The sequence below is a fragment of the Vanessa tameamea genome, chromosome 21 (assembly GCF_037043105.1).
Source record: "Vanessa tameamea isolate UH-Manoa-2023 chromosome 21, ilVanTame1 primary haplotype, whole genome shotgun sequence".
NCBI lineage: Eukaryota > Metazoa > Arthropoda > Insecta > Lepidoptera > Nymphalidae > Vanessa > Vanessa tameamea.
In genome coordinates, this window is record NC_087329.1 from 4,377,767 (window position 1) to 4,402,753 (window position 24,987).

General features: G+C 30.6%; 4 protein-coding genes across 6 annotated transcripts; 2 read left to right on the top strand and 2 right to left on the bottom strand.

Annotated features, from left to right (window-relative positions):
- The first annotated feature begins 347 nt into the window (after positions 1–347).
- On the top strand, positions 348–5,528 carry LOC113404626 (histone-lysine N-methyltransferase Set8). 2 transcript variants are annotated; one of them, XM_026645560.2, is made up of 7 exons: positions 348–477; positions 571–741; positions 1,398–1,500; positions 1,574–1,994; positions 3,084–3,274; positions 3,806–4,018; positions 4,651–5,528. In XM_026645560.2, the coding sequence occupies exons 2-6, from the start codon at positions 732–734 to the stop codon at positions 4,011–4,013; spliced, it is 933 nt and encodes a 310-aa protein (XP_026501345.2). In that variant the 5' UTR covers positions 348–477; positions 571–731; the 3' UTR covers positions 4,014–4,018; positions 4,651–5,528. The 2 variants fall into 2 exon arrangements, with proteins under 2 accessions (XP_026501345.2, XP_026501344.2); XM_026645559.2 differs by having other exon boundaries at positions 363–741.
- A 3,349-nt stretch (positions 5,529–8,877) lies between these two features.
- Positions 8,878–21,600, bottom strand: LOC113404650 (ATP-dependent RNA helicase Ddx1). 2 transcript variants are annotated; one of them, XM_026645602.2, is made up of 13 exons: positions 21,044–21,597; positions 20,694–20,811; positions 20,443–20,609; positions 20,109–20,240; positions 19,170–19,359; positions 18,562–18,749; positions 17,726–17,850; positions 11,426–11,563; positions 10,759–10,973; positions 10,308–10,423; positions 9,890–9,997; positions 9,318–9,452; positions 8,878–9,036 (listed from the first exon to the last, which is right to left on the bottom strand). In XM_026645602.2, the coding sequence occupies exons 1-13, from the start codon at positions 21,491–21,493 to the stop codon at positions 8,932–8,934; spliced, it is 2,187 nt and encodes a 728-aa protein (XP_026501387.1). In that variant the 5' UTR covers positions 21,494–21,597; the 3' UTR covers positions 8,878–8,931. The 2 variants fall into 2 exon arrangements, with proteins under 2 accessions (XP_026501387.1, XP_026501388.2); XM_026645603.2 differs by lacking the exons at positions 8,878–9,036; positions 9,318–9,452; positions 9,890–9,997; ... (1 more) ...; positions 10,759–10,973; positions 11,426–11,563 and adding exons at positions 13,302–13,594; positions 13,825–13,897; positions 13,969–14,034; positions 16,424–16,609; positions 16,713–16,914 and having other exon boundaries at positions 21,044–21,600.
- Positions 21,601–22,120: 520 nt separating this feature from the next.
- On the top strand, positions 22,121–22,834 carry LOC113404654 (ATP synthase subunit C lysine N-methyltransferase). Its single transcript, XM_026645607.2, has one exon. It carries the CDS (start codon positions 22,169–22,171, stop codon positions 22,754–22,756), a length of 588 nt encoding a protein of 195 aa, XP_026501392.2. The 5' UTR covers positions 22,121–22,168; the 3' UTR covers positions 22,757–22,834.
- On the bottom strand, positions 22,757–24,276 carry LOC113404652 (probable 18S rRNA (guanine-N(7))-methyltransferase). Its single transcript, XM_026645605.2, has 6 exons — positions 24,113–24,276; positions 23,983–24,020; positions 23,713–23,891; positions 23,426–23,619; positions 23,089–23,278; positions 22,757–23,015 (listed from the first exon to the last, which is right to left on the bottom strand). Exons 1-6 carry the CDS (start codon positions 24,149–24,151, stop codon positions 22,825–22,827), a joined length of 831 nt encoding a protein of 276 aa, XP_026501390.1. The 5' UTR covers positions 24,152–24,276; the 3' UTR covers positions 22,757–22,824.
- Positions 24,277–24,987: the final 711 nt, after the last annotated feature.

Here is a 24,987-nt window from a genome sequence, read left to right on the forward strand (position 1 = left end):
AATAGAACGAAATAGTATCAATAAATTATTATATAATTATAGTCGCTAAAAAAATATTTTTAAAGCATGTACTGTTATAACAAGTTACAAAATGCGATTTCTAATATATTTTATATAAAATAATATTATATTTTTAGTAAATCTAACTAAAAATGTTATTGTTGTCACTTTCAGAAGCAAAAATACATACATAAATACAGACTGATGTTATGGTTACAAATATACTATTTGCTCGTATCCCGTTATGTTAGTATGATTTTGCTTTGACTTGGCTATGCGAGGGTCACTTATCTGTAGACTGCTTTACGTGCAATTTAGTGTTTTATATAATTATTGTTAATCTGTTTGGCCAGAGACATAAAAGTAAGTTTAATTTAGAACTTTTATACACTCTGTGAACTAAAGCGTCCATTTTCTAAAAAGAAGTATCAATTTTGACAATAGAAAGCAATGTTTTACCGATTTTAACTAATTTTAGTGAGTGAATAATGTATAAAATGCGCCAAATAAACCTATCTTAATTATACAAATACTTTAGTTACGTGTCATAATTAAATAACATATTTTTAGATGTTTAACATAAATTCATCTAATATGACAAGGTCTATTACAAAACATTTGTAATTCGAATCTATATGATCTGTCTAGTTTTGTTTGTATGGGGTTAAGTTAAGTATACTTTCGATGGTGTTTTTGGATTATGAAACAGTGATTTTCAAGTTCAAGTGGAAATGGTTCGAGGTTAGTATAATCTATTTACATAAATAAACATTGCATGCTGCCATGATATGCTTAATCTAATTCTTTGTTACCGTTTCAGTTAAGTAGGATTTAATTTTTTTATAACAGTGGTGACCGCTGTATTTCTTCAACCACCATCCTTTACCATGCGTTTCCGGTATTAAAGAAATTTAATACAATGCGTACTCTACCCTCTTATAAAATAAAATGATATGCGAGATCATATATCGTAACTTATATTTAAAATTTATTTTCAGAATTTGATTACCTACCAAATATTTTAAAATTCAGTTTGATGGTTATATAGGTATCACACAGATGTAATTTAATGATTTTAGATTATTAAAAAAACCTGTTTCAAATCTTAATGATTTAGGTAGGTAGTTTAGTAATGACTTAATTAATATGCACATACAAAAATATGATCTGTGTTTTTTTTTTAAATTTTAATGAAATAAATATAGCTATGTGCCTTATCGCAGGAAGGTTAATTGTTATTGGGTATATTAACTTAGTATAAAAATCTTCTTATCTTTAAAATGAGATAGTTGTGTATTGTGAACACATTAATATATCAAGATAATTATTAGTCATGCATACACAAACTTGCATATATTAAAATGATTTATTAAATGTTCATAATTCTATTATTTCAGTTAATAGCTTAATGGCCTCCCAAGAAGGTGTAAAAACACCTCATAGGATTGAATTGTGTGAAGAGAAACAAGTTAAACCAGCAAAGAATTATAGAAAACGCAGGTAATTTATTTAAAAAAAAATGTTTTTTTGTTAAAATGTCAAAAATAATAATTATTAAAAAAAAATTATGCAGGATTATTGTAACTGCCCCTCTAAAGACTGAAAATGAAGAATTAAACTCTGAACCTCTCATAAAGAAGACGGACTTAAAATCAAAACCATTAAAGGCTTCCAATGGTATTACAAACATGACAAATGGCAATTCAGCACGATCAAGGGCGGCTAGAGCTGCTGCTCGCTCTGCTGAGAGTCACAAACTCACAGAATATTTCAAAGAAGAGCTTAAAAGTCCTAAAGTAGAACAACTTCCTCCTTCACCTCAATTAGAAAAAAATATAAAAACTGACCATAAATCAAATGGAAATACAAATCACAAACTCACAGAGTACTTTCCTGTAAGAAGGAGTGTGAGGAAAACATCGAAATGTGTAATGGCCGAAAAAATGAGAGATTTGGAGAGAGCAATAAGAGAGCAAAGGGAAGATGGACTTCAGGTAAAATTATTCTTTTATCACTCAGTATTTTAATACTGCTTTAAAATAAATTATGATGCCAAAACATTCTCAACTTGAAATATATAAATAAAATAGAATTAATTAATAAGAAAGAAAGAAATCCCGCTGAGTTTCTTTCACCGGTTCTTCTCAGGTCCGAGGTGTTAAATTCCGAACTGGTGGTAGATTTTTGACTATCAATAAGCAAGTGTAAACACTTCTATATTGAATAAAGAATTTTGACTTTGACTTTGAAAGAAAGAAATAAATTATTAATTAATAAATTTTATATTTACATATTATAAAAGACATATTAGTTTAGATGTGTTATATACATATTCTTTAGTTAAGTTTTTTAGACAGTGATTTATTAATTACATTGCATAATGGTAGATTAATGAATGTAAGCAAAATTCCAATCTTTTAATAGCTCCTTCAAGTGCAACAGATAAGATACAAGGTTTAAAAATAAAAAAACAATGTTCAGGCAACATTGTTAATGTTTGGTATCTAGTATAATTTAAGATAATAACTCTTCTTTTGTTTTTTAATTTCAATGAGAGATTCATAATGTAGTTTTCCTACAATTAGATATGTTAGAAATACTTTTTTTTACCAAAATGTAGGTTTAGTTATGTAGAATAAAATAATTATGATAAATAAAAACATAATTAAAAACAAATCAAAAAAATTTAGCACATAAAAATTTTATTTAGTTTTTCTTATTTTATAATTTTTTTATGAAAACTAATAAATAACTAAATTGATTTATGCATGATATACTGTTGAGGTCTATTATCTATTAATATGTATTAATATATAATTACAAAATTTTATATAATATTACTTAGTATGTATGGCATATGGTAGAAATTCTTGTTGAAATCTATCCTTTTTTATATATCTATGAAAAAGATATTTCCTCTCCCCGTACAACACATTCACATATTAAACTGATGATTTTCGTTAGTTCTTCATTTCAAAATTGTTCAATATTTAGGTGCTAGACATTTTCTTAGCATCATACAAGGTTTTAAGTACAAAATATTGTATTATATAACAATTATTAAGAATTCAATTGTTTCTCAGGTTGCGTCTTTCGACGGTAAAGGTCGCGGCGTGATCGCAACTCGTTCGTTCGGACGCGGTCAGTTTGTGGTTGAATACTCTGGAGAGTTAGTGGGAGTTGCAGAGGCTCGTGAGAGGGAACGCAAATATGCTTTGGATCCAAGTGCCGGCTGCTATATGTATTATTTTCGACTTCAAGATCAGCAGTATTGGTGAGTTCAATTTCATGTGAGATTGATTAGATTAGTTTTTTTTTAAATATAATCAAGTCAAAAAATACTTGATTCAAGTAGCTCTTACAAGCATTATTCAAGGTTTTAATATAAAGCTACCACTGGTTCGGAATATACCCCTATAAAAATGTACGTGCAATAATTATGTACAGTATGCATATTTATGTAACCAGTGTGGACATCAATGAATATTATTGTCCTAAGTCCTATTAATTAAAATTTTTAAAAGTACACCGTATCAGGGCCTTTATACAAACATGATTTATTAATCGAATTTCATATTACATCTCAGGTAATAGTATCATTGTAACTACAAGGTTTTGTTTATGTGTTGTAATAAAGTTTTGTAATGTATTTAGTAGTGCTTTTTATGTCTATTTTATTGTTGGACTGCAGTTCCAAAAAAAATATGCAGGACTTAAGTTTTGCATTTTAAGTCGATTTTTCTGCAAATTGATTATTAATTTTAATAAAAAATAATGAAACCTAAAATGTAATTTGACTTCGCAGTATCGACGCGACGGCCGAAACGGGTCGACTGGGTCGGCTGGTGAATCACTCCCGGAATGGCAACCTGCTGACCAAGGCACTCTGGGTGGACGGGCCGCGCCTCGTGCTGCTCGCGGCGCATGACATCGCGCCGGGCGACGAACTCACCTACGACTACGGCGACCGCTCCAAGGAGTCGCTGCGACACCACCCCTGGCTGGCTCTTTGACCTGGGTAAGGGACCGCTTGTAGCATCTTCGTTAATGACACTTCTAAAATTTATGTCATATGTCAACACATATAGTATTGATTTTTGTTAGTTGTATGACTTATGATGTTGGTTTGAAAAATATCCCTTACAAATATTAAAATACTACATTCTTTTGAACTACACATTGGCTGGCTACATTATTTTGAATGTTGCCTATTATTTAAATGTTTGTTAAGAACTCATGAACTTTGATCATGGCTGTTTTTATTAAAATTTATTACATGTTAGAGGAAGAGCCAAGATGGCCCAGTGTTTAGACCAATGTAATGATTTTAATTAGAGATTGTTCAAACCATATTATTCCAGGGATTATTTGTTGTATTTATATTTTACTTGTGCTCGGCGGTGATGGAAAACATTTTGAGGCATATGTTGAAATAAAAAAAATTAAGCAGTGCACTGGAATCAGCTCCAAAACTCCCCAAACCTCAGGACTGGAGATCTTATTATTATTACTTGTTACTTACTTTACATTTACTTGTTATTGTTTGAGTTTTGTTGTATTTACATTTCTCACTTAGTGTAACATGATAAATCATTGATAAATTATTATATAACAAAATAATAAATTTTGTTAAATGTTTTTTTTTTTCAGGACTGTATCAAGAAGCCTCAGTTGGACTTAAAATAAATATTTATTGATTTAACTTAGATAATATAAAGTTTGTTATAGAAGTTTTGTTTGAGATTGCATACTGCTATATTGTTAAGTAGTGAGATGAGTGGCCTAACACAAGTTATCTAAATGGCGTAGTTGCCTCGTGCGCGCCAAAACCACCTTTTGCCAACTCAAAATGTGTATATTGTATTTATATATACATGTGTAATAATTTTGTCATTATATACTTTCATATTGTGTCCTTAAAATAATATACAAGATATGTAACGTTCGATTCGCATGATGTGCATTGATCATCAGTATTTTCCACATAAATGCTACTTATGTAGTTAATAATTGTTTTTAGCCAATTGTGCCTGCTTTGTAAGGCAGAGTCAACTGCTCAATTAAAATGTGTTCTTTTTTGTCACTGATAAATATTGTTCGTCTTATTATTATACTTATAACAATTAAAAAAAATTAATAGCTCATTTATTTTTGTTATGTGAAGTTTTATTTCATTGTCATGATTAATTTTCTAGTTTGGAATGTATATCTATCTGTTTTGTATTAAAACAAATATTACACTAACCTTATAAAGACATTTATGAAATAATAAACATTACAGAATCATCAATGATAATGTTAGATTCATTATTTAAAAAAAAAAACAAATAAAAATTATACAAAGTCAACTCTATAACAGTTGGACAATGTTCATTTATGACACACTACACAAATAATATATATATATTTTAACATACATATTTAAACATTAACATAATTTACTAAGTAATTAGTTACAATGTTTGAAATTTAAATAATTTAATACCATCTCATGATAGATAAATATTACCAAATAAAGACCACAAATATAAAATAAGTGTAAACCTATGTATCGAGTTGACTCTGCCCTGTTTATTGGTACTGCATAAGAGCACACTGCGTCGTTCGTCTGTATCACATAAATTATATTAATTTTGCGTTCAAATTTAGCTTATATATTAAAAATATTTTAAAAATTAAAATTGTCGAAAGTATTTGTTCAAAATAAGTAACATTTCACAAAGATAAGATTTAAGTAAAACAATATATGAAATGTCAGTATTTTATATATATCCTTTTATTTTAATTTTTGTAATTTGTAAAAAAATAAATTATATTTAATAATGACAGATCGAAACTAGTATAATTTAAAAATGTAACTTTTGGATACTAATTCACACACTTCATTGAAATCAGTTTAATGTCCAATGTGTATTATTTTATTATCTTATGAAAAAGTTCCTGTTAGAGAACAGATCATAATAAATAAGTGATTTAGATATTTAGTAAGGTACAAATAAATTTCATACAAAAACCACTTGTCTTTGACACACTGATCAAAGTCAGATTACTCAGAACTATCATTCAAATGAAATTTATTAATCTGAATTTGATCATCGTTTCATAAACTTGAGGTGTATAATATATATTAGATGTAGAAACATTTTGAGAATTTTTTGAAGCATTCTAATAACATTTATTTAATGAAATACAGTGTTTTGAAATATCCCAAAGTATTTTTATAACATATTGATGAATTTAAATCTGCTTTCATTTCTGCACTCTAGTATTAGATATCTTTAATAATTATTATACACAGATTAAAAACGTAATAATTAATTATTGTTGTATTTATATTTTTTGAATTTCAGGTATTATTTAGTTGTGTTACAAATGTAAGGACTTTATTACTCAAATACGGTCAAGACACAAACTCTCGAATAGTTTACGTATTTATCACTAGTTTAGAACTATTTCGTAAGTAAAGTAATTTAATTATGTGAAAGACACGAGGTTGTAAGTGTTGCTTACTTATTAAAAAGAACATTTACGGAGCCTGTTGAGTAAATTAGCATTTGAATATTTTAAAATATTATTAGTTTTGTCAACATTATGAATATTTTATATTTTTATTGCATTGTAATGAACAAATACCCACCTGAATAAGATCCGTGTGGGTCGTAATCATCGAAGGGCGTTCCGTGACTATCGTGCTTAAAGAATGTATTGCATTAAAAAAATGGACGCCCTGTTTTATCTGTCACTATTCAAAATATTCTGGATGGTCTTTGTTACTATCGCTATTAATATAAAAAGTCATTACGTCCCTTATTACCATTGTAACAATCGCTCTAACTATATAAGGTTCATGTCGTTTTATAAATTTAATTTCAAATGAACGTTTTCAGTCCCGAGACTTTTATTAGTTGATTCTTGATAAGCGTTTGTGATAGAGGCTGCAACTTTTATGTGTAAGAGATATGTTGTCCCAGACTATGAAAATCATGGATAAAAACTATTTGATGTAAACATAATCAAAACAGTCAAACTTCTTACTAATCGTTATGAAGTATTGATCAATTTATAGACTGGGATAGCGTAGCCATGTAAACTAGAAGAATTTTTAATACAATCAATTTTTTATAATTAATAAAGCTATTATAGCTGGTGAAATAAATTCACTAAATTATATTTCGTAATAAGTGTTGATATATTGCAAGCGGTTGCGGTTTGTCAGTCGTTGATAATGTTTGCTACTTAGAATAAGGACCCTCGACTAAAACTCTTGTTTCTTCCTTTGTTAATTTTAAGCCAAAAAATAACGACTGATAGATCTTTTAGTTATTAGAAAACTTGTACCAAACATACTATTGGTTGATTTTTTTAAATATAATTATATATAAATAATGCTGCTGGATTAATGATTACATTTATACCTTAGTTTCATTGTTTAAAAAAAAAACAAATATTTTCTTATATCGTCACACTTCTTTCTCTAAATTAAGACATTTTAAGACTGAATTACTGGCATTTAAAAGTTACACTTTGCTAACTTTTTTTTTGTATCGATTTGAAAACTTCCTATCTTTTGTTCGTTTAAAAAATCCAGCAACATTATCGCTATGAATAGCATTGCTTTTTGTAGTTACTATACTCATTTGATAATACCGTAACGCCTTTTGTGATCAACTAACCTTACTATTATAATACTGCCTTCGACAAAAGGCTATATTTTATTACTAATCTGAGGTAAATCATTGTAATACTTAAATAAACTCTGTTAAATTTCATAAGCGATAAACTTATTATGTAATTGTAATGTAATTTAAAATGTTAGATTTATGTAAAATAAATAGAATAATATATTTTGGAAATCCTAGTTTCTTACTTTGTTTAGTCAAAAAATTATTTGTAATTATTATTTTAGCATTATAATGCTTTTAATATTAGTGCCGGCTTATGAATATTACATTTTTGTTACTTTTAAAACCACTTCGTTAAATGAACAAAAATTCTAAGTGAACGCACCTCTCCAAAGGATTTCGAATACAATATTTAAACTCTTACATTACGTATAATTTTTCCACAGGGTGAATGGAGCTTTAGGACTCACTTACATCATTTAAACGAATCCTACTTCCATGTTACATTTAAACACATTGTTTTGAAAAGGAATTTAATATTAAATGAAATCGAATAAATTGTAGCTTATAAATAAAAAATAGAAACTATTTTCCTCTTAGTTTTATTTCTGTTATCCAAAATGTATCACGCATTGGGACTTTTTTAATCGCCCAATAACGTTTGAAGAATTGGTTTAACATGGTCAGTTTGACGGGATTCATTTACACATTGGTCCATTATACTTTGTTAAATAGCTATACGAATACTTATATTTTAAACAGAGGTTGAGTGAAATGATATATTTGATGGTGGTAACGAGTTTATTTTGATCAGTGTATCACAGCCCTATAGCATACAATTGCGAGTAATGTAATCAAATTGTAATGCGAACGTGTGAACTTGAAAAAGTCTATATGAAAATAGCTATCTGCAATAATACTTCCTCAGTTTAATTCCTTTATGACAAAAAATATTTCAAAACGACTGACAAGAAACTATCATATCATGGTTTTTAAACCATGTCTTTATAAAAAGTTATTTATTATTTGATTTGATACTACAAGTAATTTTAATGTGAAATATTTATTTCATCCTAAATTTTTAAAGAAAACACAATTTACATTCTATTAGTTTTTTTTCTATTGGATAATTCACAGAAAATTCAGTTTTAATAAATTGAAGAGCAGCATAGGTACATAAATAAATAAAATATATGACTAATTTCTTTAAATATTAATTTATTTAGAAATTTTAAGCTTGACAATATAGTATAAGGCTATTGCTCATGCTGTGTATATGAGCTTATAATAAATAGTTTAAATGTTCATATTACGCCACTGCCACATTATGATGCATCTTTAGGTAATACAGCTGTGCTTGAGACTCCAATTCTTGTAGGGATCTAACCACCGGCGCCATTTGAGTGACGTGATCCTTAAATAATATAAGAAATGTAGTTATGTAGTAGAAATATCTAACTAATAATCTAAAACAACAATATTGCTATAAAATAATTCATGGTTTTTTTAGAATGTATGATTCGATTTATACACAAAGTACTAAATTTTTGTGGGTTTGGCGGTTTTTCTTGTCACAAGTTTAATAACACTTGTGACAAGAAAAACCATCGAATAAAATTACAATATCGGAACGACTTTTTTAATTTATAATATCCGTTAACATAATAAAAGCATACATATTCTATAGTAGCTTACCTGATAGCCAGAACCAACTTGTGTTCTTTTTTGACCATAAACAACTTTTCCGTCAAACTCGTTACTTGGTACTTTCATATCAGTTTCTATTTGCTGTATTGTTATATTCAAATGGTCTTCAATATCCGCAAGGTACTAAAATTAAAATAAATTATCTTTGTTTGTAAATAATTGATTGGAGGTTGTTGGATATATAGAATTATATGTATAATACTACACAAGCTGTTCAAAATTAAACTTGTGTTACAGTGACGGAAAAAGGAAAGAAAGCGGGCGCGATCGCGCAGATGTGGCACATTCGTTTTTATCCTTTTTCGTTTGTTTCTGAGAGCATTATGGTGATTTGATTTGATAATGGTTATCATTGTAATGGTATTAAGTACATAGATATTACAATAATTGGAAGAACATATAAGTAATATAACAGATTTAGGTTAGGAGCTAGAAAAAAACAGAAGACTATTGTTCTCTGAAAGAATATTTTTACAATTGACCGTAACTTAGTACGCAAAATCTCACTACTGAACAGCGCGTCTAGTAGTATACAGATAAGTTTTATATAAGAAATATACCTGTGGCTCGTTATACCACATGCAGCAACCTTTAGGTCTGTCATCAACTAGATTAGTGTTCCAGCAGTTTCGACCTCGTGATGAACACCATTCGCCGTGGTACCACACCTTATTAACAAAAAAGATAGAAAAAGTTGATTATTTATATAAGATACATACATAAATTAATCTATTTTTTATAAAGTAGTATGAATAAAAATGTGCAACTTTTCAAAACTTTCTTGCTCGTCTTTTCCAATAAATTCCTCGTTGAATACAAGATTTGTAAAATAAACATGAACGTACAACAATTCAAGTGTTTGTTATTGTTTGTATTGTGTGTTTACTATTCATATTATTGAATAATAATCGGTAATCTTGTATATTTTAGATTAAAGTTTCCATTTCTTTTAAATTCTTTTAAAAGTATCTTATTTACCTTTTCTGGCACAGTGGATACGAGACTTATGGCCAATCCCATTCGTTCAGCTCGACCCACACGACCGATGCGATGTACATAATTTGATTTCTCGTCCGGTAATGTCACATTGATCACTGAAATAAATATCTTTAAATATTTAGTTTTTTTTAAACACCGATAAAACTTTATTTTTAACTTTTTTTATACGAACAAGTTACATAATATATTTTGAATGATAATTCCGTTCGTATTTATTGATCGCCGATACTTTAACGTTGGGGGGCGCGCTTTTGTGAGTGAACAGATCCATACACCAAATTTATCTCATAATTAACTCGTAAATTTATGTTTTCAAAATCATAGAAATAATTTCAGGACTTTTTATAAGAATAATGTGTAGAAATTTACAGCAAGACGAATCCGATATAGCAACGCGTATTAATCACGGTACTTAATCACGATAACTTACTAAAAGGCAGTCCCGAAATATCGATTCCTCTAGCGGCGACATCGGTGCAGATGAGGAACTTGACCTGCTTCTGCTTGAACTGTTCTAAATTAGCCTTCCGCTCAGCAGGCTTGCGGTCTCCATGCAGGCACACGCACGAGAACTCGTTTTTAAAAGACTTCAGATACCGCTCTAAGTTATCGCAGTCCAGTTTTGTACGGCAGAAGATAATTGCTCTGAAAATTTATTAATATCCTTAAAATTCTAGTTCAGCCACGTGAATCAATTTGAAAGAGGTGCCAACTACGCAAAGAGAATTCACGCATACGGGAACGCAGCACTCTATCTTATACGACAAGCAAGAGAAAATACGCAAGACTGGCGGGTATGTACTTTTTAAAGGAACTAAAAGTTTCTTAAGACAAAAATCCGATTACATTTGTAGATCTGATCGCGATGATTGTTTGAAACCCAGGGCTTTAAGATACACAGCTATATAAACTAGCCACTAGAATAAACTTAATAACTTTATTTTTACAAGTATTAATTAAATTGCAAGGAATATTTAAGTTGTCTTACATATTATGTTGTTATTGATAACACTTTTAAGCCAGTGGTCACAGCTTAAAAATACTTATACATTTTATAAGGAACATACAAACATCTTCATAATACAATAAATACGAACCTATCCATTTTGTGTTCTCGAATGGCTCGTACGCAATATTCTCCTTTGAGAATTTTCACAGCCTCTGATAGTGTCTCCGGAGTGGTGTTCCCGCTGCGAATATTATCTTTCCCATGCACGCCATCCGTCATTATTTGGCTACAAGAAAAGGAAATAAATGATTTATGATATTTCTAAGAATTGACTTGTATCCTTATCCTACTTTATAACTACAACTTTATGAATTATGCGTATCTTATAGGAAAAACATTTTTAGTAAGTAGACATATATTTACAGCGTACGCTCTCGGATGCCGTTTAAGCTCCCTTATAAGCTTTGCACTCAGTAATTTTGGACTAATTTGATTATTCTATAATGCATTTTATTGCTAGTATACGTGACGAATTTATCATAATCGCGCAAACACGTATAGTAACGCTAATCTGTAAACCTCAATTTTGATTACACTCCAGAAGGAGTCAAAATTGATTTTCAATCAAAACACTATTTGGTATTCTGTAACTAGAAATAAATCTACAGTAACGTTAATTTGTGAGAATAAATATTACGAACGAATTATCGATGTGAACTTTTTTATTTGAAATTAATTGTTAATTCACGCATGTATGAAAATCTTTTAAATTACACCCCTGGAGCATTGACGGAGGAGATATAATATTGACAGATAGGATTTCGCGTTTAAAAAATATTATAGTAATTTAAAAGTTCCTGACATACTAAATTTATTTAATAGTAATTTAATTTTATAGACTTTAGATGCCGATATAAATAAATTACATGTTTATGCATCATATGAGTGGAGTAGAATTGTTGAATATAAAACTGAGTGGGGTACTCATAACATTTTTATATTCATTAAATACACATACTACAGTGTAGTTGTGTATTTATAATATATTTTCAGGGAATTCTGGGGTTAAATCACGACAATATTTGACTAACACTAGTGTATGGTAGAAAAAATGAAATTACCGAAGGTACGAGCTACGTAGTATAATAGTTGTGATTATAATAAATCACAACTATTACAGCACGCAGCACGTTTTCAGTTTTAGTATTACATTATTAATTATTTTATTATTTATTATTTCTGAGACAGTATCAGGATGATACAGGGAGCACGCTTTCTTTACAGTATATGCAATCGCGCAGTTTAGCTTGCTTCAATTTTCAGTGAAGAAGTCCTACTGCCGAACAGCTCTTTAAATGAAAACCTAGTAAGCTAATCCTTTCACTCGGATTTTCACTTGGATTCTGACTGACTATAATTATTATAGTCTAAACTTGCGTCTCAGAAATTACTAATTGATTACTCACTTGTGGTATTAGAAATAACTGTTTGGCACTTATGTCAAAATAACAGGCACAGGAGACAAAACGTATTAATTCCGTATCCAGTATTAGGTTGGTTAATATGTGTTATATTTAGTTAAATTCTATCCTTTTATATATTTTTTAACGTTTAAAGTTGCATGTTAAAATATGTTGCCATCATCACGGTATATGTATTAAACGCAGGGCCCTCGTGGTTTAAATTGTAAATAAAAATACTTTTATATAAAAATAATTATTATTTAAAAATAATAATACAAATATTTCTCATTGAATGAATAACATTGTAATTTGAAATCAGTGATATGTAGTAGAGCATATTACCAGTTGAAATCAATAATTTTCTCTTTTTAAATTTAAGTTCGTGTGGTCACATAGTAATAGATTACCCACTCCTTAAATTGCACAATTGCACTGAAACGATGGCGAAAAAGAGTGGGATGTCATCGTAGATTTAACAAACAATACATTGCTAATCTTTATGGACGATGGTATGTACTTACCATCACCATCTGCCAGTCTTTTTTTTTTCAATAATATACAAAATAAGTAAATTATTTAATTATATATTTTCATTGATTCCGCCAGAGACTTCAAGCCCTCTCCCAGAACCTTGAGTCCCTCTCCCAGAGACTTTTGTGCTTCTGCTTGAGCCTTGACTCCCTCTGCCAGCACGTTTTGAGTTCGAGCCATCTCTTCCATCACCTTTACAACTCTACCTTCATGAGCGAGCCGCTGGTCTTCCAACTTCAATAATTTATCAGCTATGCTGCTATACTGAGGGCGTCTTGATGGTGGTGATCTTTTGACAGTCCGAAATGTGCGACGCTTAGGAGCTTAAAAGTAAATTAAACTGATTATATTATTTTATAAAAAAAAAAATACATTAACCACTCCATAATATAAACAAATTTATAAATAATTATGTAAAAATGTTTATTTGTAGTGCCGTTTGTTTTTTAATATAAAAACCAAAACATTCAAATCGTAATTTATTATATAAGACGGAATAACACATCCTGCGACCAATGGGTCTGAATTAACTAAAATAAAATAAAGCAATTACTCGAAGTTGCACTGGCATTGTCGCTCTGTCTTGCTGCTGTTGCATATTCTTTCCTTGTAAGTTCTGAAGAGGGCTGAAAAAAATAGATAAAAATCAATCTACCCTTAAGCAAGTACTATATTTAATCCTTATTTTTAATCTCACCTGATTTAGCAGTGGTGACCGGTTTATCGTAATTTTTGACTCAACATCAATGTCATTCACATTATCCTAAAAACAGTCTTAGATTATATATTTGTCATTAATCATTAATACATTTACATGAAAAAATACAATTGGTTATTGACAGAATACATTTTGTGAGATATTATACAAATATCGCAGAATATTGTTACTAATAGATAATATATTATAATATAAATACATAAATATAAAAATGTAATATAAAGGATAATGACCGATTCCCCCCCCCCCATATTATTTAGAATTTACAATTCTCCATAAGATCAATGTTGACAGGATATCAGTATTCATTCAGATTTTATTGTTTACTTTCCGAACCGGTGCACCGTGACGCTATATAAGATTTGACAGTACGCCATACAGTTATGTTAGAGTTGGGTCTATGCCGTTGGGTTCTGTATTAATCAGGATATAGCGGAAACAGTAACTGAACAAGACTAAGAACGCAAAAGTGATAACTATACAATACATTAAAAAATCCCTGAATGTCGCTATTTTTCTTAGATTTACAAATACGAAAAAGATGGCAAGTTTTAATGGCATTTCGATTTATTTTAGTTTTCATCGAAAAGGCTAAAATAAAATGCTATACAATGTGGGGATGACGTCAACGCATTTAATAATGATACCCCTTAATAAAGACCAAACAAAATAACAATCAAATACATTCAATAACTTATGTCAGTCAAGATTATTATTTTTTATTTAGTATCGGAGATATTATTATATAAAGTTTTAAAAAAAGTTAAAGATTCCCGGTATTATTTAAGGCTATGTGCATACATGACACAAGAAATCACTTACTAAGATGTAAGTATGACTGTTACCAAAAATTAAATATTAAGTAGATTATTTTCTTACTTATGAACCAAATTTAATTTTAATAAACTGTACTTAATTTTAATAAGTCTGATGTCTGAGTGATTGATATCGCAGCCTAATTCTACTTAACCGTAAAGCGGGCAAAATTATTGTAACTGATTCTGGTAGGGTTGACACAGAAGGATAACATTAAATAAACAAAACACTTTTATTTCTTAAATTATAAACAATACTTTATTAAAAAATAAGTTAGTTATTTGTAAACACCGTTGTTATGTTACGTTAATAAGACATTGTTTACAAATTACTTACTTTAAAGATTGTGTTTTTATTTTAAATAATTTCTTAGACCTTTTCAATTGGGTACTTTCCGTAGTGAAAAATAAATTATGAAATTTAATAAAAATTTAGATATATGTAGAAATATACTTAAATATTCTTATTTAGAGTCATATAAACACATAATTATTTTGTTATATTAAAATTAAAAGTCGCAATTTTTAGTCTGTATATCAAATGACCTAAAACACGAGCCGCCATGGTGTGACGTCATATAGGCAAAAACTGTCACTTCAATATCATCTGGCACTTTGATAAACAACGTTTCTGTAGTTTTAATGCTAGTGTTTGTACACTTTACACCAACGATAGCGATTATAATTCATTATCGCTAAAGACGCACCTGCAACTGTGTGTGTGTGTGCGTGTGTGTGCATCACCCTTAGTTTGAGAACTGGTCGAGCAGATAAACCGCTCACGCAAACACGCATTTTGTCCTGTGTTAGTATCCTTATTGAATATACACGTCATAGCGAACTACAATTTGGTAGCCTATGAATTTTTATTTTGTTTATTTATTGATACGTTTATAAGATTATTTTTTTCAATGCTAAAGAAAGGAAATTTTCCTTTGTATTTTAAGTTAATTGTGATCATTAAAGTCTTCAATGTGCGAAATTAGATGCTTTTTTGTTATTTTTTTCTAAATCAAATAATGTCGCGTGGGAACTTTACGGCTTCGTAGTATACCGATATGATAAATTAAATATCTTGACTGATGAAGTAAGTAGATAAAAGCGATACTATATTTCTGCTAAATTACTATGGAGCCAAGACGCTTCGACAAAGGACAAATAATAATCGGACACTTTGATCGTAATGCAGCAACTACTCATCTAATCGTACCTATGTGCTACTGACACAGCCGCGTTGCCGTTTTTACAGGTTAGTGAACTAGTTTTGTGAAATGGTGCTTTACTTAGTTTTAATTTCTGTGTGAAAATTACATATTTTTATTTTTCATCTATTCGTTTATTTTATAGTTATATTAACGAGTATCAATCGTTTAATTTAATGTAATAACGTCGTCGCCACTCTGTATAAGTCATGCTTTTTAACTCCGACTTTTTAAGTGGAGCAAAGTTCTATAGAGATTCAAGCATTATCCTTTATATTGAAAACATGTTTTTTTTTTGGATAGAAAGTCAGAAAGTGTTGGTTCCTCCGAAATTATGGTTCATAGTGACAATACCTACCTACTCATATATATATAATACTTAGTCTACAAGGAAATAATTAATCAAATCAAACTAACGTCAAAAACTTTCAACTGCAGATGTTCATCGCCACCTCCAAGTCCACCTCCACGCATTAGTGCCAATATCCTCTCTTCAATTTCTGATAACTCGGGGACTTCTTCCACTCCCTCACCAGTCCCGAGTCTGGCAGCATTACGTGCAGCACATTTCTTTTTAACGGCGTTTTTTTTATCTGACCAATACTAGGCAAGGAGAAAGGTAAAAGTTCATTCTACTTGCATTATTATTTAAAAAAATCTTTATTATCGTCTTATAAATGCACGGTTATGTTGTAATAGCTCATACCTTCATCCATTTTTGTCTCGATTTAATTGTCCCCCCACAGGAGCAATTTAATATGGTGGAAATTTTCTCCCATTCTTTAATAGCTCTGGCTTTTGCGTTACGGTTTTTCATAAGTCCTTTTGCCAGGCTAGGTCTATCCTCTAAAAAGGATACTAAAGCCTCTACTTGGGCTGACGACGGGTGCGAAACACGCTCAACGAGGCTGAAAAACATTAAAGAAGAAAGTGAGTCAGTAAAGAAGTTCCATTATTACCATTACTGGGCACTAACAAAGCAAAATATAAAATAAGGTACTTACTCCATCTTCGGGGTTTCTTTATTAAGTTATATATATTTTGAGAGACTAATGAAATTGGGTTCACATTGATATTTTAAAACTTAAAATTTTACATAATACATAGAGGTCTTCTTTTTTTTTTTGCAAACACAAACCATAGTAAAAATATTCTCATTTAGCGTTTCGAACTAAATATGAATTATTCTTAACATACGTGGCATAAAATATGACGTCACTATTTTGTTCAATTTCTTTTTTTTTAGAAGTATGCCATTGAAAAGTTTTGTTAAAAACAAGAGGGCTTATGCATGTGCTCTATCGTATCCGCATCTCTCTTCACATGATATGACGTATTGTTACAGAATACCAAATATTGATAAATCAAATTGACTCTTGAAGTGAGTTCGGATACGCTAGTGAATTCGAAATCGATCGTGGTGTTTATAGAATCGCACTATAAACGCTCAGGTGAACAGATATTAAAACCTTCTACGCGAGAATGATTTCTGTTTATAGATGACGTTCATAGATGTTAAATTAATATTGTTATATATCTGTAACGATAATTTGTCTGCGATGTATGTTCCAATCTAACTGAAAAGGATTTAGCCGTGATTTGTTAAAAGTTGGACGCATTGGATCCCGGGGTTGGCCAGGGCGAAGGTGGATTGTGTGTGTGTGTGTGTGTGTGTGTGTGTGTGTGTGTGTGTGTGTGTGTGTGTGCGTGTGTGTGTACCTGCGCTGCGTCTCCCAACCGCGGTCGCGCTGCGGGTCGACATTGACGACGACGTGGTGCACGGTCTCCGGCACCGCATCCTCGCCTTTCAGGTCCACCCACGTAGGGAAGTGCATCAACTTTTCCTGTTATAGCGATATTTTATACAATGTTCAGTTTATACTTCTTTAGTTGCGTTAAATTTAATAATATACGGAAAATGACGTTAAAAATTACGTTACGATGTTAGTTGTGAAAAAGGGATAATTATATACTTGGATAGAGTATATTCTTTACTCGTCAAATACTAATAGTGTATCATATTGAAGAAAAACCCTAAATTACATTATATAACTATAAAACTAGTACTACGAAGAAGTATTAAAATTAACGCGCGTAACTTAATACACAAATATTTTTAAATTATTTTATCTTTTATTCACCATTAATCATCACTTTAATAAACTATTATAAATATATTGCATTTAATTGCATATTTTTTATTTGCGACTTAGTGGCCTGTCTGAAGCTGACCCTTCAACCAGGCTTGGGGCTCGACTAATGGATATGGTGAACAAAAATCCCCTAATAGTAGAACTCCTAGATTTTTTTTTTATGTGTATACACATTAAATAATTGTAACGAAACCTTAAGCTAAATTATCATTCGAAATTATAATTTATAAGTAAAACTATGATTCAGATTCTATCGCCGCTTGCATCATGCAAAATATTAAAAGTCTATTCCAAAAACAATTGAAAATGTTACTCTATAAAACTAAAGTTCGACACGAACAGCTTTCAATTGCGTCACATATTAATATTCTAATTACTTGCTAAGTAATAGTAATATCATACCGCCATTTTCTTGACTTCGAAAGCGTGCAATGTTGCTGAGCAAACAACCATCTGTAGGCGGCGACCGTCCGACGTGATCTTTGGTATTTGTCTGTGAAGCCTCTCAATGAGTTCGCCGCAGCCAGCCTTGAGGAGACCGTCAGCCTCATCCAGTACAAAGAAGCGACAATGAGTCAATGCTAAATAACCTAAAAAATAAATAAAATTACTTGAATACTTCTAAAGTAAGATTTATTATTTCATATAGTTGGCAATGATGAACCTCCTGGTGGTATGTGGTGACCATGTTAACAATTCCTGAAATGGTTTGATTTTGTTACAGTAGCAATTTATCGCAGAACTAGGACTCTTTAATATCAAACCTCAACAATGCCATATTTCAAAGGGGATTGTTCTAATGTAATAACAGGCACACACAAAAATGTAATAAAAATAACAATATAATCATATATCTTAGTTACAAGTAACAATTGGTGATCCTTATTGTGGAGGCCAATCACTATCAGATGAAGTTTTCTCGTCTGCAATTATGTTTGTAGAATTTATTTAATTTATACTGAAAACTTCTAAAAACATTCAATATTTTTACACCTAATTTTTTTTCATACCTCCTTGAATAAGATCCTCAAGTCGGCCAGGTGTACCGACAACAATATCCACACCAGAGTTCAACTGATTAATCTGATCTTTCACGTTAATGCCTCCAACAACAAGTAGTTCTCTTACTTTGGGATTGTCTAGATATTTTTTGAACAATGTTATTTGGTTACATGTTTGTTCTGCTAATTCTCTCGATGGCTAGAATTATAAATTAATATCATATAGATAACTTTAGCATCGAACCTTACACCTAAACAAACCTTAGATTTACGTATTTCATTCGATTTGCAGTAACTCCGCTATATTGAGCACCACTAAGAGTTTATGATTAATATACCTTTATTTATAATAAAACACTAAAATTCCGATAACAATTTCGTCGACGTTCAATGTTTTTCATTTGGTTTTTTTCCTGTTATGGTTGGAATAGAGAAAATATATAATGCAAAAAGTCAGACTAGTCGTTCTTTTAATTGATGCATTGAACTCACTCTCATTGTTCATTAGTCAATGTGCATTTTATTAATGAAAAACCAGGGCAGTTTGAAAGTTTGGTTTACTAATATGATTATAATTTGCAAATTGTTGTAGCTTAATATTATATTGAACATAACATCCAAAATAAATAAGCAATTTTTAATGCAAGAATATTTTTTTAGCTTTTGTATGGTGGTTTAAAAATTTTACTTTGTGGTATGGCTTTAGGTAAGTCTAGGTAGGTGGTTGGTTGGAAATATTTTGTATTTTTGTGTTCCTATTAGTATGGTGAGTGAGTCGAGTGTTACTATCGATACAAGGGACAAAACATTGTAGCACCAATGTTTGGTGGCACATTGGTGGTATAAGGAATGTTTATGTGCAGTGGTATTGCGCATATGACCACTTGTAATAAAATGGTACATTTGTTAATATGTCTAACAATACAAGACAACAGAAATCTGTTATACCTCTATTATTATAGCCTGGGGAGCATTGTTGACTTGTTTAGCTCCAGTAGATGCAACAGCTGATACAATATTCTGTTTTACACAATCTTTTGAAGCCCGAGATATTCCTACGTAGTCCCCTTTTGGAGGATACTGAAATAAATAAAATTTTGTAGTATATATTTAATAACATTTAACATTACTTATATATTAAGTTAAATTATGTAATATATGTATCATGAAATCAATAATGTTTGTAACAAATTTTCTATAAGATTTCCTTTGTTTGTTTTTTTATCATACTATTACTAAAATTTTAAAGATACCATTTGGTACTGTTACCTTACTTATTTACCTTAAATGGTGTGCTGCCAAAATTGAAGCTCATCTCAGCATTCTTTAATACAATAGCTGGGAAGTAACAGTCACAACGTTTTGACTGATTTAATTTAAATGCTACACCCATATCCTCGCCATTTATTGTGTAAGAAATGTCACCGTTGTTCAAATTTAAGAAACAACCTGAAATTTTGTTATGATTTATTTTATACAGTCAACAGTTCAATAACATTTAAAATATTATATTATAATATATAAATTTCTCACCAATAACATCATTCTTCCCATAAGCATTGCCATAGTCCTCAAAATTTTTAGCATTTGATTTCTTGCCTGTACCACCAAAACCATAGCCAAGGCTATCTGTACCCAAATCTAATCTTGCCTGTTTTGCAAAAAATTACAATAAAAAATGCTTTAAATTTGGAATTGAAAAATTTTAAGATTAGACAAGATCTTAGTCAGTATGTTATTTGTTTTAACTTTTTTGTAAATTATGCAATGTTACACAATTTTATTTGGACTTATTATTCAACAAAAATAAGTTTTATTGTATCTAAGAAAAGAAGGTTGCATCTATTATACTAAATGAAGAAGTAATTGAATTAATATCTTACAGCTTGTGTAGACCACCCTACACGACATAAGCCTTCATCTGTTACAGTAGCTTCATAATAGTATGCTCCCTTCGTGTGAACACCCTTAGTAGCCCTGCATCCGTGCCATCCATTCTGATCCCGAGATTGGCATCGCAAACCATCTGGAGTGACGGCTAAAGCATCAGTGCGATCGAATAGTGACATTGTCCATTCCGTCGAAACTGGAGATATCACCTTGCTAGTTTTTCCTTCTTGAATATCTTTTAAAGTTTCCCAAACTATCTGTAATATTGGAAGGCAGAAGGCACCGGTCTTACCACTACCGGTCTCAGCAGCCATAAGCACATCACCGCCGCCTAGAATAAGCGGAATAGCTTCAGCCTGAACATCTGTTGGAAGATTCCAGTCCATTTCATCAATCGCCTTGCCTAACTCGGAAAGAACTCCGAATTCTTCAAACGCAGTCATTTTATAAATCTATATAATGTACAATTGTTTATAATTTTCTTGCCGGTTGCTCTACGAGTCCAATTCTGATTATATCTGACGAATGACGGAATGACCATTGATGATATAGACTTGACATTTGCTTGGCACTCCAATTACCAATACCGAGACAGAGTACATAAACACCGCCGGTGTCAGTGAATTCATATTGGATAAGAAATAAAGAATTATTTGAAGTTGATTTCTTCGAAATTGCTAATAAAATGAATAACCAATGAGGACTTTATAATAATTTATTATGGAATTATTGAAAACTGCTATATATATTATTGAAAAATGCTATATATTATATATATATATATAGCATTACTAAATAATAAATATACTAAAACAGCTATTTAAATAAAAAGTTTAAAAAAAGGTAATAATCAACTGTTGATTTGAAATATAATGTATGTTAAACAAAATAGAATAAGTTACAGCTACTAAAAGAATTATTTCAATTTATTTCTTAGTTTAATGGATAATTATTTCAATGTACAGGAACTGTAATGACAATGACATATGAACAGCTGTTTTCCAAAATTGTCAAGTGTCAAGTGAAAATAGTAATACATATGAATAACCTTAAAATCTTAAATCTTTAGTCTAGTTCTATGTACAGTTCTATTAACAAAAACCCTATGTTGAATAGAAATGGATTTTGAATTAACCTCAAGTTCAAAAACTACTACTAAAACGTCATCATTCGGAAAGGCTTTAATATATACGACAGGCGGCTTAGCTATAGGTGTGAGTGTTATATGTATACCATTTGTGTCACCAGCCTTTAGAAAAATTTGTCTTCCTTATGTGCCTGCAACTAACAATCAATTATTAGGAGTTACTACTGCATTAAATGGTCGTACTGGAAGATTACTGGACGTAGGCTCTGGTGATGGCAGAATAGTTTTAACTGCTGCCAAATTAGGATTCAAAGCAGATGGAGTAGAGTTAAATCCAGTTCTAGTCTACTATTCTAGAATTTCAGCACTTTTAAATAGTCAATATAGAAGAGCTACATTTTATAGACGAAACTTGTGGAAATTTGACCTAATGCCTTACAACAATATTGTTATATTTGGTGTAGAACAAATGATGGCAGATTTTGAGAAAAAACTGATACAAGAAGCGAATGACGGGACTCTTGTTGTAGCTTGTAGATTTCCTTTACCAAATATGATTCCAATTGGAACTATTGGACATGGAGTTGACACTGTTTGGAAATATATTATAAAAAGATAATTATGTATTAAATATATTTTATTGATATCTTTATGTACCTTACAATATAATTAGATAGAAAATAAAAATTAAAAACGACCACTTCTTTTCCTGCCTGTATATTTAGTATCAGGTTTAGTCTCTTTTCCTTGTTTTCGTCTCCTTTCTTTTTTATCAAGAAGCCATGCCCGTGTGTTTTTGAGAGGTTTGCCTCGTGCTGCTTTACAGGCTTCTCGTTTTGCATATTTAATTTGCAAAGAATTATCACTTTCTTCAGTACCTATAAAAATATTATTAAAAATCAATTGGTCTTCATGTTATGAATGACTTATTATGTAAAAAATTTGTATTACCTAATGCTTGTGGTAAAGGTGCAGCACCTCCAGTCATGAGTACAAGAAAGAATTTCTTAGCTTTTGCAGAATTTGGGAAATCAACAACAACACCTCCATAAAAACCCGCTTTCATAGCTTGTGAAGTGACAAGGTCTAATTGACTTTCATTTTCTGGATAGAACTGAAATACTGCCCTTGCTGATCTCGACTGTTAAAAGTAAGATTCCATTTAAATACATGTAATACTAATACATATGAATAGTCATATTATTTAGAAAATAAAATGTTAGTTAATTGTCTATTAATAGGATATCAAAAGTTACATAAAAAATCATCACAATCATAATAAACTTACTAATGATGCATATAAAGAACTGAAGAATTTGTATAACCTCTTGACTGGCTGATGGGATTTTTTATCAGCATTAAAAAGCCACTGGAGCGCTGATACAGATACTGCACCATCAAAGCTACCAGCCTTAAATGGGACTCCTTCACCCATATCTGCTAGTACCAAGTCCCCCTCTGTTTCTCTTTCTAAAGCAACATCTGAAAGGATAAATTGGAATTAATATTAATACTTAGGAATCATGTATATTGCATATTATAATCTTTTTGGTACTAATGTCAAAAATATGCCACCTAACATAGAAGGAGAAATGTCTAGGCCAATCCACATATGTCCCCATTCTTCAAGTACTGTTCCAGATAATCCTGAGCCACAACCAATATCCAGCAATAGGCAAGATGTGTCATCTGGCAAAAGCAATAGTTCCATACATCGCTCAGTCATTTGTGCTTGAATATCTATGATTCGGGAGCTAAAATTTTGATAACAATTAATTATATACACAATTAAAAATTAAAAATATATATTATATACAGAAATAGATTTTGAATTGTTATAGTTACTTTTGAGTATATTTTCTGGCTTCGTCTTCATTATAGAACTAAAAGGAAAAATTACACCAAAATTAATAAGGAGATTATTTTATAAATAAAATATTAATATTACATATTCAATTTAAAATGTGGATATTACAAATTCTGGTGGGGCTTGATGTTCCGGTCTTTTGGACATATTTGTTTAGGAATATTTTACGTTATTTTTGACGATACCACTTTTAAAGTCTTCAATAACAAATAAACATAACCTTAAATTATTCTATTTAACATATCCACACATTTTCTTACGACTGTCATAAGTGTCAACTGTCAATAATTATCATGTGTTGCATCCTCAAAATGCCTTCCATTGTTATTGACAACAGACCAAAGATGTACAAATGTCAAATCTACGTGTCAATAAGACAGAGTTATAATCAACTCGCTATCGGTACTTAAGAATGGAACCATGTCAAAGTAAATTCGATTTCTTTGTATGCGATGGAATTGAACTCACAGTTAGGCCGTGACATCGAGAGCCAGTCCGTATAGACTTGTGAAGGAAGGGGAATCAGGAATTAAAGAGTATAATTCTGGAGAAAGTATTTTGAAAGGTTAATGAATGAAGAAGATGAAAATGATTGGCGTGCTTGATAGAGTATTTGAGAATGTAAGACTAATGAAAAAGAGATAAAGAAAAGAGTTACTACGGATGATGTGAAAGGAATAATATATGGAAAATCAGATGAAAAATCAGTAAGGCCGGATGGAATACCAAGAGAAGCATGTTAGTTGTTAAGGGAATAATGATGGAAGTGATTAGCTTTAATTATCAATAAGTTATTGAATGAATAGTGCACCAGTTACCTGCCACCCATTTTTAAAAACAAAGGCAATGTGCCGGAGTGCAACAACTATAGGGGAAAAAATTAATGCCACATAGTATGAAAACATGGGAGAAAGTTGAGGAACGAAGATTGATAGAGAGTGAAACAGATCCAATTTTTGGGATTCAAAAATTGTGTGAAAAAT

What these genes read in the sequence shown, in the direction of transcription:
- LOC113404652 (XM_026645605.2), bottom strand. Translation starts at nt 24,151, where the DNA reads ATGTCCAAAAGACCGGAACATCAAGCCCCACCAGAATTT. An exon ending in GCCAGAAAATATACTCAAAA is followed by an intron (nt 23,892 to 23,982) that starts GTAACTATAACA and finishes TCAAAATTTTAG; the next exon opens with CTCCCGAATCATAGATATTC. An exon ending in ACCTTTACCACAAGCATTAG is followed by an intron (nt 23,016 to 23,088) that starts GTAATACAAATT and finishes ATATTTTTATAG; the next exon opens with GTACTGAAGAAAGTGATAAT.
- LOC113404626 (XM_026645560.2), top strand. An exon ending in AAGAATTATAGAAAACGCAG is followed by an intron (nt 1,501 to 1,573) that starts GTAATTTATTTA and finishes AAAATTATGCAG; the next exon opens with GATTATTGTAACTGCCCCTC. An exon ending in CTTCAAGATCAGCAGTATTG is followed by an intron (nt 3,275 to 3,805) that starts GTGAGTTCAATT and finishes TTGACTTCGCAG; the next exon opens with TATCGACGCGACGGCCGAAA.
- LOC113404650 (XM_026645602.2), bottom strand. Translation starts at nt 21,493, where the DNA reads ATGACTGCGTTTGAAGAATTCGGAGTTCTTTCCGAGTTAGGCAAGGCG. An exon ending in TCGAAGTCAAGAAAATGGCG is followed by an intron (nt 17,851 to 18,561) that starts GTATGATATTAC and finishes TCGCTATAACAG; the next exon opens with GAAAAGTTGATGCACTTCCC. An exon ending in TATCCACTGTGCCAGAAAAG is followed by an intron (nt 9,998 to 10,307) that starts GTAAATAAGATA and finishes TTTGTTAATAAG; the next exon opens with GTGTGGTACCACGGCGAATG.
- LOC113404654 (XM_026645607.2), top strand. Translation starts at nt 22,169, where the DNA reads ATGGATTTTGAATTAACCTCAAGTTCAAAAACTACTACTAAAACGTCA.